The sequence below is a fragment of the Dermacentor albipictus genome, chromosome 1 (assembly GCF_038994185.2).
Source record: "Dermacentor albipictus isolate Rhodes 1998 colony chromosome 1, USDA_Dalb.pri_finalv2, whole genome shotgun sequence".
In the NCBI taxonomy this organism is placed as follows: Eukaryota; Metazoa; Arthropoda; class Arachnida; order Ixodida; family Ixodidae; genus Dermacentor; species Dermacentor albipictus.
The window spans coordinates 479,832,483-479,858,764 of record NC_091821.1 but is presented as its reverse complement, the minus strand read 5'-3'; the positions used below and the strand labels follow the sequence as shown (position 1 = coordinate 479,858,764).

Sequence of the window (26,282 nt, the reverse complement as noted above, 5' to 3'; positions counted from 1 at the left end):
CACTTTCGTTAATGTGACTTTGGTTTGTTTTATCTTGTTCTAAGATCCTGGCTGATGCCCATACATTTCTGTGGACCAAAACTTGTGTTACTACGATTTCGACATTGGCCCTCATTGAATAAATTGCACTCGACTGGTCAGCACGAACATGCCTGACCCAAACAGTGGCCCTAGTCATAATTCCCAATCGTAATTCAGACACGGTAAATTCACACACTATGATTGTCGAGTGGCTATTATGGCACGGCGCTACTAAGCTCGGTCGTGGGTTCGATTCCGGCTGCAGTGACCACTTTCTGATTGGGGCAGCATGCAAGAACGCTCATGTAATTAGGCTTATGTGCTCGTTAAAGTGCCCCTTAAGGTCAAAATTAATGCACGGTCCCACACCAAGGGTGTGCCTCACAATCAGATCAGTTTTGGCATGCAACACCTCAGGATATAATTAGTATTCTTCTGCATTCAGAATTTTAACCTCGCTTTGTTTCAACGTTGTTCTTGTTTATTCTTTTCTTTCATTTTCTGCACCGCAGGGTCATCTTTGCCTTGTCTGCCTTCAAGGAAAGTGACGAGACTGACGCACGGACGTTGTATCAGCACATCGTGCACGCGCTGTTTGATTTGCAGGGTATGCTGCTCTCGGCCAAGCTGTGACACGTGACGGCCGAGGCCATGCTTGCGTGTTTTAACGCTTGTGGAGACGCCGCGCGTGCTGCCCAATGTAGATCAGCCGAAGACCAAGGGCAGCGCTGGGCGTGTTCATAACACTGTGATTGTACCTTGCGTTTTATTTTTCTGACGGTTTTCGATTTAGCCATATTTCTTTATTAGGTAGGTGTTTGTATTGTTCTTTTTTTAACCACGATGATGTATATTTTGCGACCCTATTTTTTACGAACAATGCACGGCAATTGTATTCAGGTATGCTGTTTGTATACACAAGGTATTTACGAGGAAGGAGGTGTACAGCCGCAGCTTTTCTGCACAAGATTCTCCTTTTTTATGTTATTTCTTCAACTGTGCTTTTTTCACAGACTCGCGGAAAAAACATTTGCGCTATAAAAGGCGCATGGAAGTAGTATACTTATGTGCGTAAGTTTTATAAAGCCCCCAAGTTTAAGACTGCGAATGGTATTCATTGCCCTTATCATTACGTTACGTGAACCTTCAAGTACTTAAGCTGGGCAATGGAATATATTTCGTATGCGGGGATATGCGAACATTTGGGTTTTAGGGCATGGATTGGACAGCACCTGATGAAGTCATTTAGGTTAATGTTTGCAAACTTAATGTTTGAGTCATGAATAATTCGAACTACGACGGCAAATCACACAGTCCTTGCCCCCATTTTTAATTAGCTAGAATAAGGTACGTACAGGTAATTAGAAATATACATACTATTATACGTACCCTACACTATTTTTTCCACATAGTCCCCACACTAGTTCAGACATTTCTCCCATCGCAACTCTAAATTTAAGCTACCCATGTGGTAGAATTCGTCTGGCTGACTGTGGATTGCCATGTAGCCTTTTGCCAGCTCGCAACACCACTACCTCACACTTCTCAAAGCAAGACACCTTTCCCCATGCGTGGGCTGCATATCCCTGTAGCTTTCGATGGGCATCCGTTTCTTGCTCCATTGAAAACTAATCGAAAACGTTCGTTGCTCGTATGCCTTGTACGTGGGAAGCACAACTGCCATCTTCATCAACTGATGGCAGTGTCGTGCCATGGAGGTACTGGCAGATAAAATCGGCCCAGTCCAAGAAAGATCCACCGCTAGAAATGGATATGTTGACTTCACATTTACAGCCATAATTCGAAAAAAGAAAAATAGGGGCAAGGACTTTTCTGATTTTCCCTCGTACCAAAGTGTAGCTCTGCTCACATGTGAATGTAGATCTGATATATAGTAGACTTACAGAAGGCCACTTAGATTGCTTGCCAAAATCATGCCAATCTTATTTCGTTTGAGCACCAAAATTGGGTCACGCTAAATTGATTGGTTTGCATTCTCACACAAGTGCACCACTGTTGCCAACAAGATAGCTTTCGTATGAGAGATGACTTGAATAAATCAGAGGTGTAATCATCTTGGAGATGCAAAACCTGCTCCCACAGTTGTACATCACCACCGGTAAAGTGTTGTCAGCCATTCATAACAAAAATCCTATCGAATAAAATGTGAGAATTAAAGAAAATGCAACTGTGCCAGTTTAATATGGTTTTTCACCATGGGAACCCACCTATTTTCGAAACAGCTAGGTAGTCCTCAACAACACTGTAGGAAGGCTGCAAGCTTTGCTTTGCAGCTTGACTCGACCTGTCGAATCCTATGCATGAGCTATGCTATGAGCTGAGCACGCTCTGGACAGCCTCTCGATTTCTCGCCAGCTCAGATCTCTAAAATTAATAGTAAAGTTCAATTAACAGCACCTAGCTGTTTTCTTACAATGCAGTGACAACAGCAACGTTCATCATGACGTCTTTGATAATCGTCATTTCATCAGACCTGTGGCACAGCTGCTGGGGGGTTTCCATCATCTTATTTTGCTACAGCAGTGTTCCTTGGAGACCATCTCTTCATTAACTGTGGCACCCTCTGACTTGCCAAGAGTGTGGACTCTGGGTTAGTATGCTATGCCGATGGTTTCAGGCAGCCATGATTTTAGGAAGGCACGTAATTTATGTATGTCGCAACTATGAAGCATGCAGACTAGCGATCCTGTGTTTGCGGCCATTTTAACTTGCAGGAATGCTACTCTCATTCACCACATTCGTGGCTGTAGTACTTGTAGAAATATGCCGTATTTATCTCTCGGCACAGAAAATGTACCCACAAATTTATCAGTCTAGCTAGACATGCGACGATGTGAGAAATTTTCTGCTCAGAGCCTCCTTCAAGCTGAAGAAATGCTGCCTTCATTATTTTACTCATCAGTAAAATACTTTCCAAGGCCCCTGCACGGGGAATTGAGTAGGAAGCATAGAATCAAGCAAGCACATACAATCTCATAGCAATATGAAGGTAGAGCAAGAAACACCAGCCAAGTGCACAGCCTAGAAATTAGAGAAACAACCTTTGCTACTACTACTCATCTTTCAGCACAGAAAATATGTCCACAAATTTACCGGTTCAGCAGGACTTAATGACTACACTTACTGCCTTGTTACCTGAAAATTTGTGGCTGGAATTTTTTTGCAAATTTGTGTCCGTGTTGCACGCCATTGCAGTGTGCCCAACATTTGTTACTGGCTTCTGCAGCTACTCTTATCGGTACCATGGTGGAAGCATGTGAGGGATCTATGAACAAGCCTTTAAATGAGAGAGGCGACTTGCTGACGTTGTGTGTTTTTTGTGATGGATGTCGCAGGATAGTGTAGGCCGTCTATAAGGGCCCCACAGGCATGGTATATATACTATGCTTTAGAAGAGCATGCAAAACTGCGTTCCTAAGCTTATTTTTTCATGCGCTTTTTTTCAAAAGCTGTTGTGGACTGCGCGTTGAGTAAGACTTCTCTATGTGTGCATCAGTGGATACCATAAAAGCTTTCTACATAGTCAAGCACCTGCAAAATTTGGCAGTTTCTAGTACATTAGAATATGCAGTAATTGCCACAGCCTGAAATTGAAGGTTAGCACACTAATTAAAAATAGCCATATATCCTTAATGGTGACATGGCAGCGTCGTGAATCGGAGGAAGGCGAACATCTTGCACATATCAGTGTAACACACAAACGGGAACGTCCTCACTTGTGATTCCGTGATGCTGCATGACAATTAGCAAAAAGTGTTTTGTGCAATTGCCTGTATGGTGACATTTATTTGCAAGCATTGTAACAAACTTCAATACATCCACCGTTCATTGCTCTTGCATTGAATATACCAGCGGTTCTCACGGATCCACTATTTATAAAAAAAGTGGCATTAACGTCACAACTGGAATTTTCAAATTACGTTCTAGGTATCGCGCCTGTAGTCTATCCGGTAAATTCGAACGAATGCAAGCCGAGAAACCTATGCGTGCTCTTAAGGGGGCCCTGAGCCACTTTTTACGGCGAAGGTGTATATGGTTAGGGTTCCTTGCATTTTTCTTCTCCATGAACGAAAACTCGTCAATGGAGCACACCCCCGTAAGGGTTCATGCTCCCTTAAGCAAGCAAAAGATGCAATGACTCATAGCGCCGTAAGGCAGAGGCTACAAGCACTCCGCAAGTGAAGCGAACAGTGTTTAAATTCTTTCAAATCGCGCCATTACAACGTTAAGAACAGCATGTCCAAAACTGCCATCATCAGTGGCTCATATCTCGTAAGCAAACAAAAAAATGCAGTGACTCATAGTCCCGTAAGGTTCATGGCCACTCTCTTTGCGTGAATTAGCTGCGATGACACTGCCCCTGTTGTCGGTGATTTCAATGGGGTTGTGTCGGTACCGGAAAGAGCTATTTACGCGTTCCGCGTTGCAGACAAATCCCTTGCGATGACGTACCGACCCAACCGACCACTCGGCGGCGTACGTGCATCGATTTGACATTATCAAAGAATGTGCTTGCAGTTGTGAGTGAAACGATGACCACCGACCAAAACAATAAATGAGTGTGCGTACCTTTCGTCACGATTGCCACTCAAGACAAATGAGTTCGTACTTTGGTCAAAATTATGTGTCACCTCCGTGTCGTGGGCCAAACAGCTTCGCTGGTCAACCACTTTCACAGAGTGGATTATCGAAGAGGAGAAATACATTTGAAGTGAAAATAGGCTATTTCAGACATACTTTGCCGCAAGAAGTACTTCAATGCGTTCAGCAGAAGAAAAATTATGGGGTTTAACGTGCCAAACCCACTTTCTGATTATGAGGCACGCCGTAGTGGAAGACTCCGGAAATTTCGACCACCTGGGGTTCTTTAACGTGCACCTAAATCTAAGTACACGGGTGTTTTCGCATTTCGCCCCCATCGAAATGCGGCCGCCGAGGCCGGGATTCGATCCCGCGACCTCGTGCTCAGCAGCCCAACACCATAGCCACTGAGCAACCACGGCGGGTAGTTCAGCAAAAGCAGAGTGTCAGGATTGGGGGCTCAATCCCATCGTCCGTGGTCCTTTGCCAAGATTGGAGTACGGCATGAATTCGAAGGTAGCTGGCCCATGCCGTCGTCCAACTTATTTACGCTGAGATCGTTGATGAAGTGAAGAACTGCTTCTCATCGAGAACGAGGAAAAGGGGTTTATTTACAGAAATTAAATCAGTCTAACATGACTGCTTGAGAAAAAGAGTATTAGTCCAACAGGACTGCATGAGAGAAGTGACTCAGTCTAACATGACTGCTCAAGAGAAGTGTGTCAGTCTAACATGACTGCTCAAGAGAAGTGTCCTCAGCATTCGCACAACCACAGTTTTTATACACTCGATCCGCCGGTCCTACGACGCGGCGACTGTTCGTTTACTCATCACCAACGCGCCGCTGCTCTGCAGAACAGTTTACGTACACAAAGGCAACCGCGCTCTGATGCCCGACGACGGCGTTGGCGGGTGCCGTTCCGGGAACTATCGTTGCCGATCGAGGGTCGCTCGTTGTTCCGTGCCACTCCGAACCGTGAGAAGCACAAAAATACGTCGTTCCCGCAGCAGCTTGTCCATGCGTGTCAAATCAGCTCCGCGTTGGGGAACTCCGGAATCATTGTTCACGCACCGAACTAGTTCCGTCACAATGTCGAAGGGGCTGGAGGAAGGCGGCGGATTCCAGCGCAAAGGCCGCTTCTTTGAACGCCTCCCAGCTGCAGCGACGGAGAGGGAGAGGTGCGCGTCGTGTCGCTCTGTCGTAACTGTGTGGCAATCTTGTTTCGCAGCCCGCCATTCTTGACAGCGCCTCCATGGCCCGGAAAGTCTCGACTGTCTAGCGCTGACAACCGCTAGGCAGGAAGAGAACGGCTGCTGGTCAGGGGGGGGGGGGGGGGGGGGTTGATGTCTTGGCTCGCAGCGACCACTTGTGCATTGATGTCACCGCCCCAAAACATCCAACAAGGACAGGCAACTGCAAAATGAACCCCACAACACGGCTCTGCGCCGAGATGACGTGCATTGGCTCTCACTTTAGACTCGCTAGGCTTCAAAAAAACAACAACATAAGTGCAGAAACAAAAAAAAATGCTGCATTTCACTATGCCAATTTCTGAAGCAAATTCCTGCTGACAAATTCAGCAATCATGGAGGGAATCCTGCTAAATGAGAGGGGATCTTCTTCGCTTAATAAAAGTTAACACTAGTAACCCTAAAATTTAGGCGGGACCCTCAAACGCAGAATTCAAATTAGCCTGCTCAAACCATCCGCATTGCTATGCAACTTTCCCTTCTTATATCTAACGGAGAAGTTGTACTCTTGGAGAGTGAGGCTCCATCGGAGCAAGCGGCCGTTTTTGTGCGACATTTGATTGAGCCACGTCAGAGGACAGTGGTCGGTCTCGAAGATGAACTTCGCTCCGTACAAGTAACACGACAACTTCTGGGCGGCCCAAACCAAACAAGCGCATTCCTTCTCTGAAGCGCTGTAGGCTTCCTCTCTTACATTTAGTTTACGGCTGGCGTAGAGGATAGGATGCTCCTCGTTATCGTCGCCGACCTGACTAAGTACCACGCCCATACCTCTGTCGCTTGCGTCGCATTGAACTATGAATTCCTTTGTGTAGTCTGGCGCGCGAAGCACAGGGTGAGAAACCAATAGCGTTTTCAAACTTTGGAAAGCGTTCTCCTTGTCCTTATCCCAGTGTACGTTACTCGGTGCTCCCTTTCGGAGGGCGTCTGTTAATGGACTTGCCAATTGCGAGTAATTCGGAATGTACCGTTGATAGTACCCCAGAAGTCCCAAAAATGAACGAAGGTCCGTTTTCGTGCGCGGCTGAGAAAATTCTCCAATCGTAGTTATTTTCAGCTCAGCCGGCCGTCTCATGCCCTGACCGACAACATGGCCCAGATAAGTAACCTGCGAACAACCAAACCTACACTTTTCCGCTTTCATCGTTAAGCCGGCTTCCCTCAACCGTGAGAACACCTGTTTGAGGTGCGATACGTGTTGTTCCCAGCTGTCCGAAAAAATGGCCACATCATCAAGATAAGGTAAGGCGAACTCCTGCAAGTCCTTTAGGACAATATCCATTAACTTAGAGAAGCTAAACGGCGCGTTCTTCAGCCCGAAGCTGAGTGCGAGAGGGCGAAAAGTGCCTACAGGCGAGATGAATGCGGCATAGCGGCTGGCACTTTCTGAAAGGGGAACTTGCCAGTACCCCCGCACGAGATCTATAGTTGAAATGTATTTAGCAGCGCTAACTCTTTCAATTCGTTCCTCAATGTTGGGTATCGGGTACAGCTGATCCCTAGTGATGGCATTTAACTTCCTGTAGTCAACACACGGACGAGGGTCCTTGTTAGGGGTTTCTACGAGTATTAGCGGTGACGTGTAGTCACTCTCAGCGGGCTCAATAACTCCCAACTCTAGCATGCGCTGTATCTCTGCCTCCATAATCTCTCTCTGTCTTGGAGACACCCTGTAAGGTTTTGATCTTACTGGTTCGGTTGATGTCAGCTCAATTTCATGCGTTATCAGTTCGGTTCTACCCGGCCGATCGCTAAATCTGTCGATATATTCCCCTAACACCCCTTTTAGCTCATCTAGCTGCTCGGGTCTTAGAGCATGCGAGCTTACCGAGTGTTCTACTACTTCTTCTAGGCCGATTTCAGAGTTGGAGGTTGCCCTATACTCCTTAAACTTGGTACCAATGCCATCCGGCTCTTTGACGGTATAGTTAACGACTCCGCTCCGCTCTACATACGGCTTCATCAAATTACAGTGATACATCCTCACTTCCTTCCTGCGACCAGGCATTCTCAAAGCATAGTTGGTATCTGAAAGTTTGTGCAACACTTTAACGGGCCCGTCCCAGTGAACTTCAAGCTTGTTCTTTCTTGAAGGTTTGAGGATCATTACCTGGTCTCCGGCGTTAAACGTACGAAGCCTCGCATTCTTGTCGTAATAGAATTTGGCGTTCTTTTGAGCTAGTGCCATGTTCTTTCCGACTAGTTCTTGGGTTGCGCTTAGCCGCTCCAGTAAATTTAGCACGTATTCAACCACGGTTGGACTCTCCCCTCTTTCCTCCCACATCTCTCTTAACATTCTCAGTGGAGACCGGAGTGTCCTCCCGTACACTAGTTCTGCTGCTGAGAACCCTGTCGCCTCATGTGGAACCGTTCGCAAAGCAAACAAAGTTGCCGGCAGACAGTTCTCCCAGTCCTCCTTGTGCTCGTAACAGAGCGCACGCAAAACTCGCTTAAGCACCGAATGCCACCTCTCTACACTGTTTGACTGAGGGTGATAGACAGAACTGTGTATTAACTTTACCCCGCACTTTTGCAAGAATGTGGAAGTCAGTGCGCTCGTAAATACTGACCCTTGATCTGCCTGAATTTCGGCTGGAAACCCAACTCGTGCAAACACTGTCAAAAGCGCGTCCACTACTTCGGTGGAGCTGAGCTCTTTCAAAGGGATTGCTTCTGGAAACTTTGTAGCCGGACACAGCATGGTAAACAAGTACCTGTAGCCTGATTTTGTTTTTGGAAGAGGCCCTACCGTGTCTATTACAAGTCGTCTGAAAGGCTCTGTTATTAAGGGCACTACCTTCAGTGGAGCTTTCCAAGTCTCTCCTGGTTTACCAGAACGCTGGCAGGCGTCGCATGATCTTACAAAGTTTTCTACATCTTTGAAACAGCCAGGCCAGTAGTATTCCATAAGCAATCTTTCCTTTGATTTGTTTATGCCTAGGTGGCCGGACCACCCATTTCCATGACAAAGACTCAAAAGGTCCTGCCTATACTTAGTAGGTATGACTAACTGATCTAAAATCCTCCTCTCTCATGTATCGTTACGTTGCGCCTAGCAATGCCTTCTTTAGCTGTGTCATGTAATTTTGCTAAGCTCTCATCATTCTTTTGCTCAGCTGCCACTGACTCTATCCACGCGTAAGAGTTGATCAAAGTTCTTTGAGGCCGGTGATAATAACGACCCTGTCTCGCTTGTGAGCGCGTCTGCTTGCTCTTCCTGCAGGCTAGAACTCTGACACTCTAGTGCTACGCTCTCATTGAGCTGGTCAGCTGGCAGGCTCTCCTCAACTGTTCTTTTGTCCCTCGGGCCTAGCTCGGATTCGGGTATTGAAGTTATCCCCTTTTCTGCTCCTTTTGTGCGGTTTCTCCGTTACGTTTCTCCTCGCTCTTTTCTGCGGGCTTTTCCGCCATGTCTACAGGCTCGGATCGTCTAGTTTGCGCACCCTTTTTGAACGGAAATGGTTTCCGCGGTCCATTTCGACCGTCCCAGTTTCCCTCCTCGGCGTTCAATTTTCTACGGGTTGCGTACTCTTCGGCTAATTCAGCCGCCCTTTCCACAGTGTTTACATTACCTCTGTCTTGCACCCACAGTTTCACAGCTTGGGGGATGGTTTTGTAAAACTGCTCTAGACACATGCATTCAATGATCATGTCTCTGCTGTCGTACGCTTCCGCGCTTTTAAGCCACTCGACTAGGTTGGCCTTTAAGCTATACGCAAACTCCGGATAGCCCTCGCTATCTTTCTTGCCTGTGCTCCTAAACCTTTGCCGAAAAGCTTCGGCTGAAAGGCGGTATTTCTTCAGGAGACTAGCCTTAACTTTTGCATAATCATATGCATCCTGCACACTCAGTCTGGCGATTACTTCCGCCGCCTCACACGGCAACATAGACAGCAACCGCTGTGGCCATGTACTCGGGCCGAAGTTCATCTTCTCGCAAGTCCTTTCAAAATTGCTTAGGAACAAGCCTATGTCGGTCCCGACCTCAAATGGCTTTAATAGCCTGTCCATGCGGTACGATTCTGCCTCACTTGATCGACCCAGAGCGCCTTCACTTCCTTGAGGCAACTCCAAACGTTTGCTTTCAAGTTCAAGTTGCATTTTCCTTAACTGAAACTCGCGATCTTTATCGCGTTCCTCTCTCTCTTGCTTTTCTCTGTCCCGTTCTTCTCTTTCTTTTTCCCGTTTCTCTCTCTTTTTGAGAAGTTCCATTCCCATTTCAATATCTTCCTCACTGGCCCGATTGGAAATTAGCTCCAATAATTCCGATTTGAGCATTTCCTTGCGTACATCTAGGCCCAGTTCCTCACCAACAATCAACAACTCGTCTCTCAGCAGTGTCCTTAACTCCATGACTGCTGTTTTACTGCCTTGATTCTGCTCTCTAAATCAAGCTAGGTAAACACAACCTAGCTAACACACAACAATCTAGCTTCCCTACTGTTCTAAACAGAACAACCACAAAATGAAGCCTAGAGAGTCAAAGCAAAAACCAAGCACTCACCGCAGATACAGCACCATGTCGCAAAGTCCATCTCGCCGCTGTCAGCCAGTTGTCAGGATTGGGGGCTCAATCCCATCGTCCGTGGTCCTTTGCCAAGATTGGAGTACGGCATGAATTCGAAGGTAGCTGGCCCATGCCGTCGTCCAACTTATTTACGCTGAGATCGTTGATGAAGTGAAGAACTGCTTCTCATCGAGAACGAGGAAAAGGGGTTTATTTACAGAAATTAAATCAGTCTAACATGACTGCTTGAGAAAAAGAGTATTAGTCCAACAGGACTGCATGAGAGAAGTGACTCAGTCTAACATGACTGCTCAAGAGAAGTGTCCTCAGCATTCGCACAACCACAGTTTTTATACACTCGATCCGCCGGTCCTACGACGCGGCGACTGTTCGTTTACTCATCACCAACGCGCCGCTGCTCTGCAGAACAGTTTACGTACGCAAAGGCAACCGCGCTCTGATGCCCGACGACGGCGTTGGCGGGTGCCGTTCCGGGAACTATCGTTGCCGATCGAGGGTCGCTCGTTGTTCCGTGCCACTCCGAACCGTGAGAAGCACAAAAATACGTCGTTCCCGCGGCAGCTTGTCCATGCGTGTCAAATCAGCTCCGCGTTGGGGAACTCCGGAATCATTGTTCACGCACCGAACTAGTTCCGTCACAATGTCGAAGGGGCTGGAGGAAGGCGGCGGATTCCAGCGCAAAGGCCGCTTCTTTGAACGCCTCCCAGCTGCAGCGACGGAGAGGGAGAGGTGCGCGTCGTGTCGCTCTGTCGTAACTGTGTGGCAATCTTGTTTTGCAGCCCGCCATTCTTGACAAGAGTTATTGGCAGTCAAACGCGGCCTCCGCTGTGCTCCCGTTGCTTCACTGCCTTGCTTCCACTGCAAAGGGTACGGCGCAGTGGGGCGTGCCCACAACCCTCCGCCTTCTAAATCTTGCCGTGGCACGCAGCTCAACTTTCATTCTGGATGTTGGCGTAGATGCCACGACTACGCCATAAGCCGACCGTAGCTTGACGTCAGCAGTCGAGCTGATAAAGCATCCACAAGGGAGGAGTACGACCGCAAAACTTGGCTGAGATGGTTCGCAACAGCCTATGCTACCTGCGGACTATGTTACTTCACCAAGCCCGAGGGGTAGATCAGTGCCCTTGAGACGACGGTTTTCATGGTGGCGCCCGCAGCAGCGAGCGAATGCACTTTCGTGCTGCCTCTCGCTTCAACGCAGCGCTCACGGAGCTCTCGGCACACGCCGCACTCGGCCACTTTCGGTGAACGCTTTCGAGATACGGGCCCGCATGTACCTCTTCAACGCTAAGCAAGCGGCGAGAACACAGCGTGCGAACCTATCAGCAGTCTGCACTCTGTTGGCATCGCAGATCGCTTTCAAGATACGGTCCGCGCGGCGGTGCCTCCGGCCGAGTACGTTTAGTCGCGATTTGTAACGGTTCGACGCGGATGGACAAGGCACTAAAGAGTGATAACGATTATAATGATCCGAAGGTCATCAGCGCACCTGGCGCCGCTACCTGCAGTAGTTTTCTTGCGGCGCCACACGCACCAGTTCGTGTCGCCGCAGAGCTGTCGTTGGTACCTGCTGGATCAAGTTTGATAACATTGATAACACCGGGCTGTAAGGAGACGAGCAAGTGACACAGTGCTTACACATATTAGAGAACTCCCAGAGGAGTTTCTGCATGTATTTTTTTTTTTAGGTTGTGTGCGAGTACTTGGATGCCTTTACTCGGCCGAGTTAGTGCACGTTTTCATTTTCGTTACCCACACTCGCTATCCGATGTTTTGAATCAGTTACTGATGCAGATGGAGGATAAGCCAGTTGTTTTAATATTGTGTACACGTAACACTGATTGTAGCATGTTTACGTACTGTAATCATCCCTGCCAGACGCTATATAGGCGTGGTAGTGGATGTAGTATCAAGTGTTAAAATAAGTTGTGTGACTTAATGCGAAGGCCTAACACTGCTTCTAGCCGCCCAGTCACAGTATTGTTTGTAAGGAGCATACGCTAAAGGAAAGGCATTTACCTACAAACATCCACCTGTACAGACACCAGAGGAAGCTGAAAAATGTGTAGAATACATTTTGAAAATGAGGGCTTAGCTGACTTAAGATGGTGTATCTGGGATCTGGCCATCTTGTAACCACTTCAAGAAAAAAAATGGTTGGTTAGGTGACTTGTATGAATAAATGTGTATCAAATGATACCTCTCCATGCCGAGAACACGTAGCAATAGTCGGAAACTAAGGATATGATCAATAAGGGGTATAGTTGGCCGTAATCATATTGGAATGTGTGTGCCTTTGTCACTGTCACCGTCTGCTTTGTGTGACAACTGTAACGCGTCAAGTACTATTTAACTGAGCCGCCGCGCTCCGCCAGTTATGCTAAGTGGTCGAGCTCCGGCACTTCGCATCATCTTTCACCCAGCGAGACCCGCAGGTAACGCCCGCCTTGCATAGACATTGGGATTCAAAGCGGATAGACGCATTAAACGGTCAGCAGTGGAAAGGAGTAGTAGGCATTTAGAGTATTGGTGAAAAAAAGAAAGACGCAGTTTCGCCGGAAAGGCGAAGCATCGATTGCGATAGCAGAGAGCCATACGAACTAAGGATAGTACTTTTATCGGCCGTATCAGCTTGTAAACATTCGCTTACCGACTAAATTAACAAGCATGGTGTCAGCGCTCAGGAAACATGAACGCATCTCAATTGATGATCGCGGACACTCGCTGTCAAAACGCTGGCGTGAGGAAATGCGGCAGCGAGCGAAGTGATCTCGGTGCTTTCTATCGCTTCAACGCAAAGTGAGCACCGAGAACACGCACAAAGCTACGAGCCACCAACGCACATAGACTGCCCTCAACGCAAATCGCTCAAGATGCGGCCGCGCGTAGCCGCCACATGCGCAGTTGCAGCATATCTCTATGGCTGCAGCCTGAGTAGAACGCCAACTCCTCGGAAGACGGCGCGCTTCCTCTCCATTTTCGTCCCTTTCGCATGCTTTCGCTCGCACATACAGCGTAGGGTGCGCGGCGACGGTGTTATCGCTCTTGGACTTCATACAGAATCTGACGGCGACGCCGACAAGGCGGATTTAAAGTGGTGGCGAAGGCTGGGCCGAAAAGTGGTTTAGCGCGACTGCAGCACAACCAGAGGATGGGGGGCAAATATAAAGAAATAAAGCTACAAAATTGGAATGTAATCTGCCAATAGAAAAGAAAAAATATATTAGCACCTTGTTTTATGAAAGAGGTAAGTCATTTTATTAAAACCTGTCAAATTTTGTATTTTTGCAACACTCTTGACCTGCCCCCTATTTATGAGTGTGCGGTGCATTACAGCGCGTCTTTGCAGGCCTTGTTTCGATACCCGGCTAACCCGGCCACAGTGGCGGGAGCTTACGAAGCGATTTGTTATCGCCAGCTGTCTGCGATGGCGCGCCTGGTAAAGCGTATAAATTTAGCTCGCCGGTCTCAAAATGCTCCTTTTGCGAAGTTTTCGTCGTCCTTGCACGTCGCTTCTTTGTCGCCGTTCGGTAAGATTTGCAGCCCGCTGCACCGCTGCGGCAATTTTCTCGGTTTTGTCGTTTCCTTCGGCGTGCGGCCAGTGCGAAGTCTTTTTCCGTCTTTGCACGCTTCGCGCTCTTCTTTTGAAGCGCTTAGCGCTTCATTTCAAGATGAGCTTGCGGCATGTGAAGAAACGATGCTCCGTGGTACACTGCGACAGCGTGTACTTTTGTTGACGTACATGTGTACTTTTGTTGACGTAAAATTACTTCAAATTGATCCGGCTAACGACTAGAAGTACTCTGGAGATGGTACGCCGGCTCAATGTATGGTATTTGCTCCTACGTTGAGCACGTTTGAGGGTGCTAAAGCTGGCTTTAACATTGCCTTGCAGATGTAAACGCACCTGCTATATTCTTTCAGCTGAAGAAATTAAATGTGAAGAATAATCCCAGTGTGCTCTATGGTCTGTGTTGATGCGCCTACTTATGTCATGTTATGTTTGCTTCAATTGAAGCTGTCGTAGCATTGTTTTCTATACTTTTCAATTTCCTAACTGACAACGTTCGTGGCACTTCAGGGCTTTTTCCTATCTGCACTGTGACTATTGAGATGATTAGCCAACTTAAACAATACTGCTTGTGCTGCCTGTGGCATGTATTTTTTGTTTGTGTGCCAAGGGTGTGCTTAGTGACTGTATTTGTTTGGTTGCTGCAATAAACAATGAATATGAAACTATGAAAACCATACTTGCCGTACACTCTATTGCGAACTGTGCACTTGAGCCAGTGCTTTGTGCATCATACCTTGCTGTACTCAAAAGCTCTCAAAAGTACTAGCACCAGTATTTGAACTACGAATCATGCATGCTTCGCGAGTGTCTGGAAGTGTTGCTGCCTTTCTATGCTGCCCCTCCTTTACCAGTCACTTTCATTGCGTTCCCAATTGCACATTAACAAGGCCATAACTAGCAGGAACTCGAGCACATTTGACTGGCAAAGGTTAGGGCGCGCTGAAAGGCAGCAACCTTCGAGAGGTACGGGCTCGAAAGCGCGGATTCTACAGAAAGACCGCTTTATAATTCGCGCCAAAAGCATACGTATGCGTGACGTCATTCTACGTCACGTTTGCGTAGTTTGCCCCCCAAAATCCAGGGGGCGCTGGAGTGCCCACGAGCCGCCATTTTTTGGACCAATGGGCGTCTATGGAGCCTTCGCTACCAGTACATCTACCTTGACGCCGACGGCAGGAATGCGCTTGGAGTGTCCATGTAAATTCTATCGCAATATGGTTGAACTCGCCTCACGATGACTGTCGATGGTTACGCGAATAGCAATGTAGCGACAGGTCATGTTCCTGAATTCAGGTTTATTGCACACATGTAGTGGTAATTCTGAGACTTTCGTTGCTTCGGATGTATGCCGCGTACTCCAATATCGTCCCACTCTGCTATGACACTTCGTTGCCAAGGTTGTCCATGATCATGGAGGCATGACAACGGCTGTATGACGTTGACGCAATGACTATGGAAGGATATCTATCGAACGACAAAGGCTCATAAGACGGCGGCACGGCTACAATGACATGCCAACTTTTAAATTACATAATGCGTACCTAACTCCACATGTTTGGTGACGACTAACCAATTAATGACATTCTGTAGTCTCCTTGTTAGGTTTTTTTCTCTTGGAAGATTTTGTAATCACAATCAGTGATATAGGCATATGAGAATAACATGGGGAAGGCGGGGTGTGGAAATTCGGAACGATGAGCAAAACGGGAACAAGGTGGAAGCAGGAGCCAACGTTTTCGACAAGTGAACTAAGCCTTTTTCAAGGCGACATATGCTCTGCAGCAGAACTGATAGTTGAGCGAGTTGGTACAAATTCATAGTAAAACATTTAGCGCGCACAATTGACAAGCACACAGTGAAGCGGGACACACGAGCGCTTACTCACTATTTTATTTTGTGATTTGAACTATTTTATGCTCCCCTCGGCACAGTATATAGACGTACGGTTGTAAAGTGGAGAGAAGGTAAGGTGGCTGGGCGAGGCAACGACCTAGGGTGTATTAGCGGCGAGGGTGTAGAATTGAAAAGGAAGGCGTGCTACTCAACGTCGGTGGAGGAGCCTGAGGTAGCGTTGTGTGTCAGCCGCTTGACGTGTCATTTTAGTTACCGTTTCGTGGAACGGGCATGGATGTGGGGGGATTATCTGCTCCACTGGAGGTCGGTCAACTATCGTCTCTCTGAAAAATATAATAAAAGTAGTGGTAGAAGATGGTATTCGTGGAATAAAAATGAATAAATATAAATAAAAGAACAAAAGGGATTTGAAAAAGTTGGAATGTTGTTGACAACCTAATAACAAAAAAAGGCTAAGCAACTCAATGGAAAATAACTACGTGCTGTTGCCTATAGTTTGAAAATTCCCATAGCAAATACATTCTATAGCTCTCTTTGAAACGTTTCTCTCTTTTGGTTGCAATGACTTGAACTTGTGGATGAGGCACGATTATCTATTTTCTGTCTTACGCAGTACGGAAATTTGACTGCAGGGTTTAGAGTTTAAGTTCATCAAAATTATGACTTGGTTGGTTGCAATGTTCGGTGGTGGCTTTGGGAAGCTTTTTAGTTGTGTCCGTTTAACCTGGCGTTCATTGATTGTCCCGTTTCACCGATATATTTCTTAGAAAAGGAACGAGAAGAACGGGGGTTAACCGAGCGAGCGATATTTATTTTATGTCATAAGAAGCCCACAAACAAAGACACTAAGGACAACGTAGGATAAATTACTTGTACTTACGAATTGAATTAAAGAAATGATAAATAATGACAATGAGAGTGGATGAAAAAACAACTTGTCGCAGGTGGGGAACGATCCCATGTCTTCCCATTACGCGTCCGGTGCTCTAACCAGTTCAGCTACCGCCGGCGCCGTTCTCCCTTGCACTTTCTTGGGTATTATATATGTTTTACTACTACAACTAACCGAGGGAGTGTTAGCCAGCGCCACCACTCACAAACCTTGGCGGCGGATGTGAACACTCTAAGAACAGTGTACCCTTCGGCGTGCCCCTTCTGCCACACAACGATAATCGTCATCTGCCTTGATGCGTTTCCTTTATCGCTGCGAGCCCGGAACTTTCCAGTAACGAACGGCACGCGCGTTATCAGCATAGAGGAGTTTACACCCTTTGGAGTGTCCCTTCTGATAACGCGCGTGCCGTTCGTTATACTGGAAAGTTCCGGGCTCGCAGCGATAAAGAAAGGAAACGCATCAAGGCAGATGACAATTATTATTGTGTGGCAGAAGGGGGCATGCCAAAGGGTGTAAACCGTTCTTAGAGTGAAACATCATTTCTGCCGCAGGTGTCACGATTACGTGATCTTTGTGGGTGAAGTCAACCAACTGGTCAGTAAACCCGCACATGCTACCTGAAAGCTTCAGTGTTGGCGGATTCGAGACCCTCGTTATGTAATGAACGAGAAGAAGGGGCGTTAACCGAAGGGCCTGGTTTGTATTGCTCGTATCATTAGAAGACAAACAAAACGCCAAGGACAGCATAGAGCAAATGGTAAATTAATGCAAAGGAAAGTGGATGAGCTCCTCGAGAGCTTTCCGAGAGGATGAATCACGGCAATGATATTGAACGCTAATATGAACAGAAAGGATCTTGCCTATGTACTTTCCAGTCTCCCCGACTCATTCTGAGTAGCAGCACCTATGTAATCTCCATGGCTGGTCTGGCAATCTCCTTCATCGTACCAGCAGGTGAAATGAAGGAGAAACATAGAAGTATCGTCGAATGATGCTTGCTATTCGGATCGTGTTCGATTCCAGAATTCACTATTACAATTATCGAGTAGTCGTTTCTGTTCGAATGTAACCCCTAACAGCACATTGAATTGATCGAGGGCGATTGACCGATGCAAGTGAGGACTTCCGAACGGTTATGATGATGGCGAGTCACAACTGCTGCGCATAGGCACAGCAGTTCGTGAGCGAACTAACGCACGGAGACTGAAAACTTCTATTTAACACGTCCTTAGCTGTCAATCAATATGAATGCCTCGTTTCGGGGCAGCCTGTAAATCTGTTAACACGATTCAAGCAAGGAAAAAAAATTTTGACAGTATCGCCATGATTTCATCCCATTAAAACTTGAGTAGTTGATGTTGTAGCACACTTGTCTCCTTCAACGAACAAAGGAAATATTCATGTATCTCTACGTGTACTTGAGGCATGCCGTTCTTTTAACTGCTTCGTTATTCTCGTTATGATATATAATACACCGCAGATACCTGAAAACGGCCGTTTTATATATACAAGCTGCTCAGTCGAGCTGACGTACAGTTGGGAACGGCACTACTATAGCAAGATTGAAATGTAAGAAAGTCATAACCTGTTTCTATGGAAAATCGGGCTCGAGCATAATTTCATTTTGTTTACTCCTTAGAAAAGCACCGAACGACAAAGCTACGTTGTTTAAAGAAAAAAAGTTATGAGGTTTCGCGTGGCAAAACTACGATATATAATTACGAAGCACCCGCGGCGTTTGAGTTTTCACCACGTAGGGTGAAATTTAATTCTATAATTCTTATAATCTTTAATTTACACCTAAATATAAGTAAACGAGCGCTTTTCCATTTCGTCCCTATCGAATTCCGCGGCCTGCATGGATTGAACCCGTGAGCTCTAATTTAGAAGCCCAACGCCATAGCCACTGTTGCCACTAATTAAGCTACCGCGCCGATTTCTTTTCTATATATTTTTTCAAGGCATGGACTGGAAAAAAAATTGAACGCGGCTTACGGGCCAAAGATTAGTGCATAGAATAATTAAATAGAAACTTTTGGGCGCCCGAGGGGGGGGGGGAGGGGGTGACCCAATAGAAGATTACTTACCTTAATTAATCCGCATTCTGTTTCACTAGGAAGACGCAGACAAGAACGGAATGTTGCGCAGGATTTTTTTCTCTGTTTACGTAAATCTGACAAGACCCACCGTGGTGGCGTAGTGGCTTTGGTGTTGCGCGACTAAACCCGAGGTTGCGGTATCGAATCCTGGCCGCGACGGCCGCATTTCGGTGGGGGAGAAATGTGAAAACGCCCGCGTACCGTGCATTAAAGAACCCCAGGTGGCCAAAATTAATCCAAGAGTCGCGCAGTATGGCGTGCCTCATAACAGAATCGTCGTTTTGGCATATAAAACTCCAGAATTTTTTTTAAAAATTAAGTCTGGGAACAGGGCGCTGGATGGGGCAGATATGTTTGAATTGTTAACGCGGCAGGCACCAAGCGTAAAGTTGTTTTTTTTTTTTGTCTGCGCTTCGCATTACCTACTGATGAAAAAATATATGCGCAAGAATACACGCTACGCATGCTGCTTGCAGAACAAGCAAGATATTTGTTCTCCGTGCAAGGCAGCGGCAATGACGGCAGAATAAAAGCCAGCACTGCGGCCACAATGCACGCGCAATGATTTCACGGCATATATAGAATAAACAACAGGAATTTATTCTTAAGACATAAATGCACGTCGTATGTAATTAGGAACACCACTTGAGCGGTCTGATCGCCAATAGCAGCGCGCGAAGCAGAGCGAACGATACCCGCCGAGCAGAATCGCCGGCTGTTTCCAACGGCGCGACCTTGACGCGATCCACTCCACTCCGGTTGCAGCGCCGCCACGGTACGTTTCGTCGTCTGGCACTTCACTGCAAAGCACGCACTGCTCCGGCTGCTCGTCCCACTCAACCTTTGGTACCCGCTGCTTGCACTTTATACGAAACATCACGGCGGCGGCGGAAATGCGCCTCGAGTGTCTATATTATTGCTATCGCAACGAAACGAAATCGCAATGCTCGATGCTAAAATTGCATATTATATGGCTAGCGACCTCACTGCCGCCAATTGTGTCGAATGTCCCTTGCACAGCCATTCAACTTCGCGAAAGAACATGCTCTGTTCTGCACCAGAGTGCAGATGCGGACTCTGTTTCGACCACGCCAGGGTGATTTCAGGTCCGCACACGTTTCCGCCATAACATTTAGGTCGACATATGTATATAATTTACATTATTCCAGTTCGTTTTAGTGCACTTATTTACATGTCATACACGGTGCACAGCACCATTTCGGTCACGTCTGCGAGCTATGCTCGAACGCAGAGTAACGATCGGTATTTAAAACGCTTAGTGGAATTGCATCCAAAACGCCTGCAGCTGCCAGGTGTGAAGTTTACGTCGCAGGTGCACCGCCTCTGGAACCGGCATTGTAGAGCGCGAAATATCAAGACCGCTGTGTGTCGTGTCCGCACAGGAGTTCGCTGTGTACAGTTAGTTGCCAGACTTCATCCTTGACGACACTCGACCTGTACACTCTGCGTAGCCACCGCTCTTCTAGGTATAGCAATGAACGTCGAAAGCGTCACTTGTGTCTCAAGAAAGCATCCTACGGCATCTACGGAACTTATCACCACATCAGAAGTCCGCGCAAGCACACTGGATTTTTTGCAGTCCACCGGCCTGTCGCAATGTCTACAATGGGAGCGCCGTTCTTGGGGTGCGTGTGTGTGTTTGTGTGGGTGTGTCAGTGCGTGCGTGCTTGTGTCATTGTTTCTTTAATCTGTCTCTCTTTTTCTACCCTCATTTCTCCACGCCAGCTCAGGGTAGCAAACCGGAAACTCATCCGGTTAAGCCCTGCCTTTCCTCCAACTCTATATTTCCCCCTCTCTTTCACGCAAGCGTCGTCGGCTCCGTGCAATCATTGTCAGTCCAGGCAGTTCATGACTGTCAGCTTGCAAGGTTTCGTGCCCGGCCACAGATATGTAACCTTGCGCAGTCGTCAGTTGTAGACGGTGTGAAGCGTAGTAGGCATAATCTGCCTTCTCGGTGTCGAAGCATTTGCCAGGAGTCCAGGCAGCCCAAGGCTAGCTGCACTTGCCAGCTGTCAAGTCCCCCCAGAGATTCCGCGTCTCGGCTGCCGTCAGTTCGTGCTGCGCTAGGACGTTTCCGTACAGCGAGCACAACGTCTTCGCCGCGGTGCCTCCACGGTTCTTCTTCCGGTGGTTCTTGAACCTGGCAGCGCCCTCCAGTGCAATCGCGTCGCTGCCCGCTGCAACGGGCGCCCTCTCGCGACACATACCCGTCACGTACACGTCCTCGAATGGGAACATGTGCGTCATCCGAGCGGCCGCGTACAGAGGGCCGACGGCGTCGTGAGTCACAGCGTACGCGAATCCGCTCACGAAGTCCGGCAGTCGCGCCTTGGCGAACAGCTGCGGCGAGGTGAACCACTTGCTGGCCCGGTTCCGGTTGGGTCGGAACCCTTTCATCAGGTAGCCGATGATGGCCCTCCGGCGCCGCCGGGACCCAGCGGCCAAGTACTCTCGGAGCGCGGCTAGATTCACGAACGCATCGTCATCGGCCTTCACGAGGTACCTGCGCAGGAAGGTGAACACTGTCAGTCGAAGCGAAAGGGGCGACTGCATGCGAACAGATAAAACCAAGGGATGCATGGGGAAGTTATCCGTGTTATAATTGAAAAGTAAAAATGATAAACGGAAATGAAAACGAACGAAAGAAACTCGCAGTTTCGCCCGATAGGCAAACAATCGATTGCGATAGCAAATTAGCAGGCAGCTATACACTCTATATGAAACAATATTACACCCTTTGAGTTGTATCTTGCCACACAACAATAAACGTCATCTGTCTTGTCCGCATTTCCTTTCTTTAACGCTGCGAGCCCGGTACTTCCCAATAACGAACGGCATGCGCGTTATCAGCATGACATAGCATTCCCAACAGGAAATTAGCGGGCGTGGCGTTTTCAAGAAAGGAAACGCAAGCAAGGCAGATGACTATTGTTGTGTGGCAGATATACACCCCAAAGGGTGTACCTTTCTCTGAGAGTGTACAGTAAACTTCGCTTACCACGTAAATTAACAAGCAAGCTTGAACACATTTCACTCGTTCACCGCGCACACCCGCTGTCAAAACTCTGGAGTGAGAAAGCGTGGCAGCAGCAGCAGCGAGCGAATTGACCTTCGTGCTGCCTCTCGCTTCGATGCGATCTAAGCGGCAAGAACACAGCGCACACGAAGCTATCAGCATCTGGCGCACACCGTCCCCATCGCAGATCGCTTTCAAGGGGGCGCGCTCGGCCGCGCCATACGCGGCCGCCGCCGGAGTAGAACGCCCGCTCCCTCCCCCCACCGTTGCTTTGCACGCGACGGAAGACGGCGCGCTTGTTGCCCGCTTTCCTACTTCGCGCGCGCGATATTGGGCGACCATCGTGGGCCCACACTGGCACGCTTGCACTCGCACATATAGCATACGGCGCGCGGCGAAGATGGTATCGACCTTGGACTTTATACGGAACATCACGGCGACGGCAGAAATGCGCCTGAAGTGTCCATATAATTGTCACCGCAATAAAAAGAACTTGCTGCCGGTTGGAGCCGAACCCACATCTTCCGCATTGCGCATGGGATGTTCAACCAACTGACCTACGGCGGCGGCTTTTCTCATGTCCACTTTCTTGGGAGTTTGTGTATGCATGTCTACGAGATCTGACCATGGAGAACTTCGTCGGTGACAGATGTTGGGTTTCCCTGCATGGTAAAAGAGGCGGCTGGCCACACAGCGCGGGTAAAGGCAGCAAGCTATGGAAGGGAGGAGCATTCATAGTGCATTGTCGCGCATATATACAGTGTTGAGCGACGCCTGTTCTCACGCCCTCGCAAAAGCTGGGGGCAATGAGGTAAAATTTCTGCAGCGCGAAGCACTGAAGTGCGGGAAAAAAAGAACAAAAACGGACGAACAAAGAATGACTGCAAGAGGACAGCGCTCGTGTTGTCCTCTTCCAATATCCTTCTTCCGTTTTTTGTCCTTTTCTTACCGCACTTCAGTGCTTCGCGCCGCACAAATTTTACAACATGGACCTAAACCAACACGCCCACATCGCTGTTCTTGTTCTTGGGGCAATGCTCGGGTGAGATTGCGGTAGGACCTTATTTTAATCCGTAGCAAATCCAGAACGGAGCAGAGGCTCTTCCTTGAAAAGCGTGATGCGCCTGCCATTTGTCCATTCGCATTTCAGTTCAGTTCAGTTCAGTTTTCAGTTCAGTTCAGTTTATTTCCAATAAAATGTGGGGGGTCCTCCAGGCAAAAAAGTTGTCATAGACAACTTGAGGGGACCTGGGGACCATACAGACAGCAGGCAAAGTGATATATTTACAAAAGAACAGTTTGAAAAACTTTACATTACAAGGCATTTTCAAATAGTGAAAATAATATACAATGCAAGAGAAAAAATCAAATACTAATATGACTACTACGAACACACAATAAAAAGATAAAAACATGAAAAAATAAATATGCACTTGTGTGAAAGGGTTCTTCACTCATACAACAAAAAAACGCTTTATTTGAGACTTGAACTTGAAGAGTTTCATGCTGAAATTTATTTGGGAATTCACACGCTTTATTATTGCGGGTATTTGATAAGCGAGCACAGCCCTGCCAAAATTTGTACGTGTTCGTGGTGTTGTTAACCATTCGTTACGCAGTGCATAACGAGCTGACGTCGTGTGTGCTGAATGTAACAGGTTATGTTTATGTATATGCAGCAGGAGTTTGTAGTCATATTTTTTACTCGCTTTGAGCAAATTGTGTTTAATAAACAAAGGATTAGTTAGTAGATCTTTGGGTTCACCATGATAATTCTCTAGAATCCTGAGCACTTTCTTCTGTAATACCTCCAGTTTTTTATAATTCGTAGCCGTTGTAGTGCCCCAAACTAGTGTGCAGTAGGATAAACGGGAGTAGAAGTGGGCATAATATATCGCTTTCTTTAGCTGCAGACGAATGAGATCTGATAATTTGAATAATAAACCAACTGTTCTGCTTAGTTCTGAGGTTAGTTTGTTTAGGTGTGTATTCCATGACATACCTTCTTCAAACAACACACCTAAAAATTTCTGACATTTTACGCTTGCTATGACGGTGTCCTGGAATGTCAGCGTGAGTTCACTGTCACATGTTTTGTTGGTGGGTTTGAACAAGTCGTAGTTAGTTTTCTTTAGGTTTAGAGCTAATTTATTTGCATGAAGCCAGCTATCAAGCTGCATTAGGTAGTCGTTAATCGTGTTCTGCAGGTCACTAAGTGTACGCGCAGAAAAGAAATATATTGGTATCATCAGCGTAAATTACTAACTTTGGGGAGTTAGGTATATCAAATATATCGTTTATGTAAAGTATAAATAACGAGGGCCCTAGAATCGACCCCTGAGGTACTCCTTGTTTTACTGTAGTAGTTGGGGAAATAATATTACCAATTTTTATACACTGTTTTCTGTGGGAAAGATAATTTTTTAAAAGATCTAAGGGAACGCCACGAATGCCGTAATCATGAAGTTAAACAAATTAAATATTCTGGTTAACACAAATGCTTTCATAAGATCAATGAAGAGACCAACGGTATAAAGCTTATTTTCAATGTCATCCATTATTTTATGTTTAACACGTAATAACGCTAGCTCTGTTGTTTTATTTTTCTGAAAACCATACTGTGCGTCATTTATTACGTGGTGCTTAGTCATAAAATACACGAGGCGCGTGTTAATAACATTTTCAAAGACTTTGGATAGCACGGGCAGCACCGAGATTGGCCTGTAATTACATATGTCACTAAGCGCCCCACACTTGTGTATTGTGTATATGCGCGCAAGCTTAAGATCGGAGGGGAAGATTCCTGTTTCCAGCATTCGATTAATTATATGCATTAGCGGTAGAGATATAACAGACGCAACATATGTAATTGGTACAACACACAGGTCATCAATTCCTGGCGAGACGCTGGTCTTTATTTTACCCAATAAATTTTCCACCTCTTGTGGACTTGTCGGAAACAAAGATATTGAGTGTATCAAGCTTACACGTTTCTGCACTGAATCAAGACAAGTTTCGGTATTCGTACTAAGGTCCCTCTTGCTGGGAATCTGAAAATCACCGACGTTAGTGAAGTATTCATTCATATCTGTGAGTGCTTCAACATCCGTTTTGCCGTGAGCAAAAGCTGCAATGTTTATGGGACGCTTCAGTTTCGAATTGTGTGACAGATTGTTGACCTCGTTCCAAAGCTTTCTAGGATCATTAAACATCCCAGCGAAAAGACATTGATAATAACAAGTCTTAGCTTTTTTCAAATCTGCATTTAATTTATTTCGGTACTTTTTGTATTCGTTGAGCAGAGCAGCGTCACGTGTCTATACAAAGACGTGATTCAACTTATTTTTGGTTTTGATCTTTTTGTACAAGCATTGACTAATCCAGGGTTTACGAATTCTTTTTTGCCTCGGGGAGCATTGAACAAGCGGGCAGCATCTATCACAGATAGCCTTAAGCGTATGAAAGAAAAGGCGGTATGACTTGTCGGGGTCACTTCCTGCGTAAACCAGGTTCCCTTTGTACACCTTAGTACTCTTCTTTTGGGGCCGAGAGAGAGACTTGTGGTAACCTGTGCGAAACCGAACACGCATTTGTAGTGCACACTTCGTCTAACGTCTTTGAAACAACGGTAACATCGCCCTTGCGGCAGCACAGTGGCCACAGGCTGACGCGCGCGGGGAAGGTTGAGGCGGCATGTTTGATTGTAGCACAGCCGTAAGGGTTTGGGGTCATTTCGGTCTCTCCCACGATGTACTGCCTCCTCCTCTACTCACGTAATCGAGCTGATGAGTCGCCAAACGCGGAGTCAAAGGCATCGATCACGGAACGACGACGTCCCGTGCCAGGCCATCCTGTCTTCCCTACTTTTCACGCGCGTTGGGAGGCGCGGCAGAAAAGCGCTCACGTCACCGAGGCATCTGTCACCTCATCAACGTACGGCACCAAGATGAAAAGATGTTAAAACGAATGCAAAGAGTCGCGGTCTTATGACCCCCGGTTCACGTGGTGACTCGGGTGGCAGAATTGATTCGTAATGCAGTTTTGCTTTTTGTTTTTGTTTCATTTGAGACGTAGCTTCATTCGCACGAGATTTCGCCGCTATTGAGGAAGGCTTTACGTCGAATTTACAAGTGCTTTGCGTGGAAATTAAACCAGTTGCAGTCAGCACTTTGTGGTGTCTACTCTGTCGGCCCCTGTCAATTGTTTGTTCGCGTTGATCAAATATACTGATTGAATGGTTTTTGCAGCGTGATTGCCTAATGAAAATTTGAAACGTGCTCTTTCATATTCTAGCATGCTGGTACGTGCAACGCAACATTACGTCGAAAGCTCGTGATAGCCTTCGCATATATTAAGCGGATTCCTAATTTGGTCAACACTGGAGAACTCGCGATACGATCGCATTTATACCAGCCTTC

The 26,282-nt window shown here is 47.0% G+C and overlaps 2 protein-coding genes across 8 annotated transcripts in view; one reads left to right on the top strand and one right to left on the bottom strand.

Moving 5' to 3' along the window:
* CROT (Carnitine O-octanoyltransferase) overlaps window positions 1-3,470 on the top strand; it is a 150,765-nt gene extending 147,295 nt beyond the window's left edge. For all 6 annotated transcript variants that reach the window (XM_065431235.1, XM_065431236.1, XM_065431234.1 and 3 more), the window contains one exon: window positions 534-3,470. In XM_065431235.1, coding sequence (XP_065287307.1) covers window positions 534-654 — 121 coding nt within the window. In that variant the 3' untranslated portion in view covers window positions 655-3,470. The remainder of the gene's footprint in view (window positions 1-533) is intronic.
* Window positions 3,471-19,404: 15,934 nt separating this feature from the next.
* The window catches only part of LOC135901433 (beta-1,3-galactosyltransferase 1-like), a 54,934-nt gene continuing 48,056 nt past the window's right edge, over window positions 19,405-26,282 (bottom strand). For both annotated transcript variants that reach the window (XM_065431231.1, XM_065431230.2), the window contains exon 3: window positions 19,405-21,351. In XM_065431231.1, coding sequence (XP_065287303.1) covers window positions 20,841-21,351 — 511 coding nt within the window. In that variant the 3' untranslated portion in view covers window positions 19,405-20,840. The remainder of the gene's footprint in view (window positions 21,352-26,282) is intronic.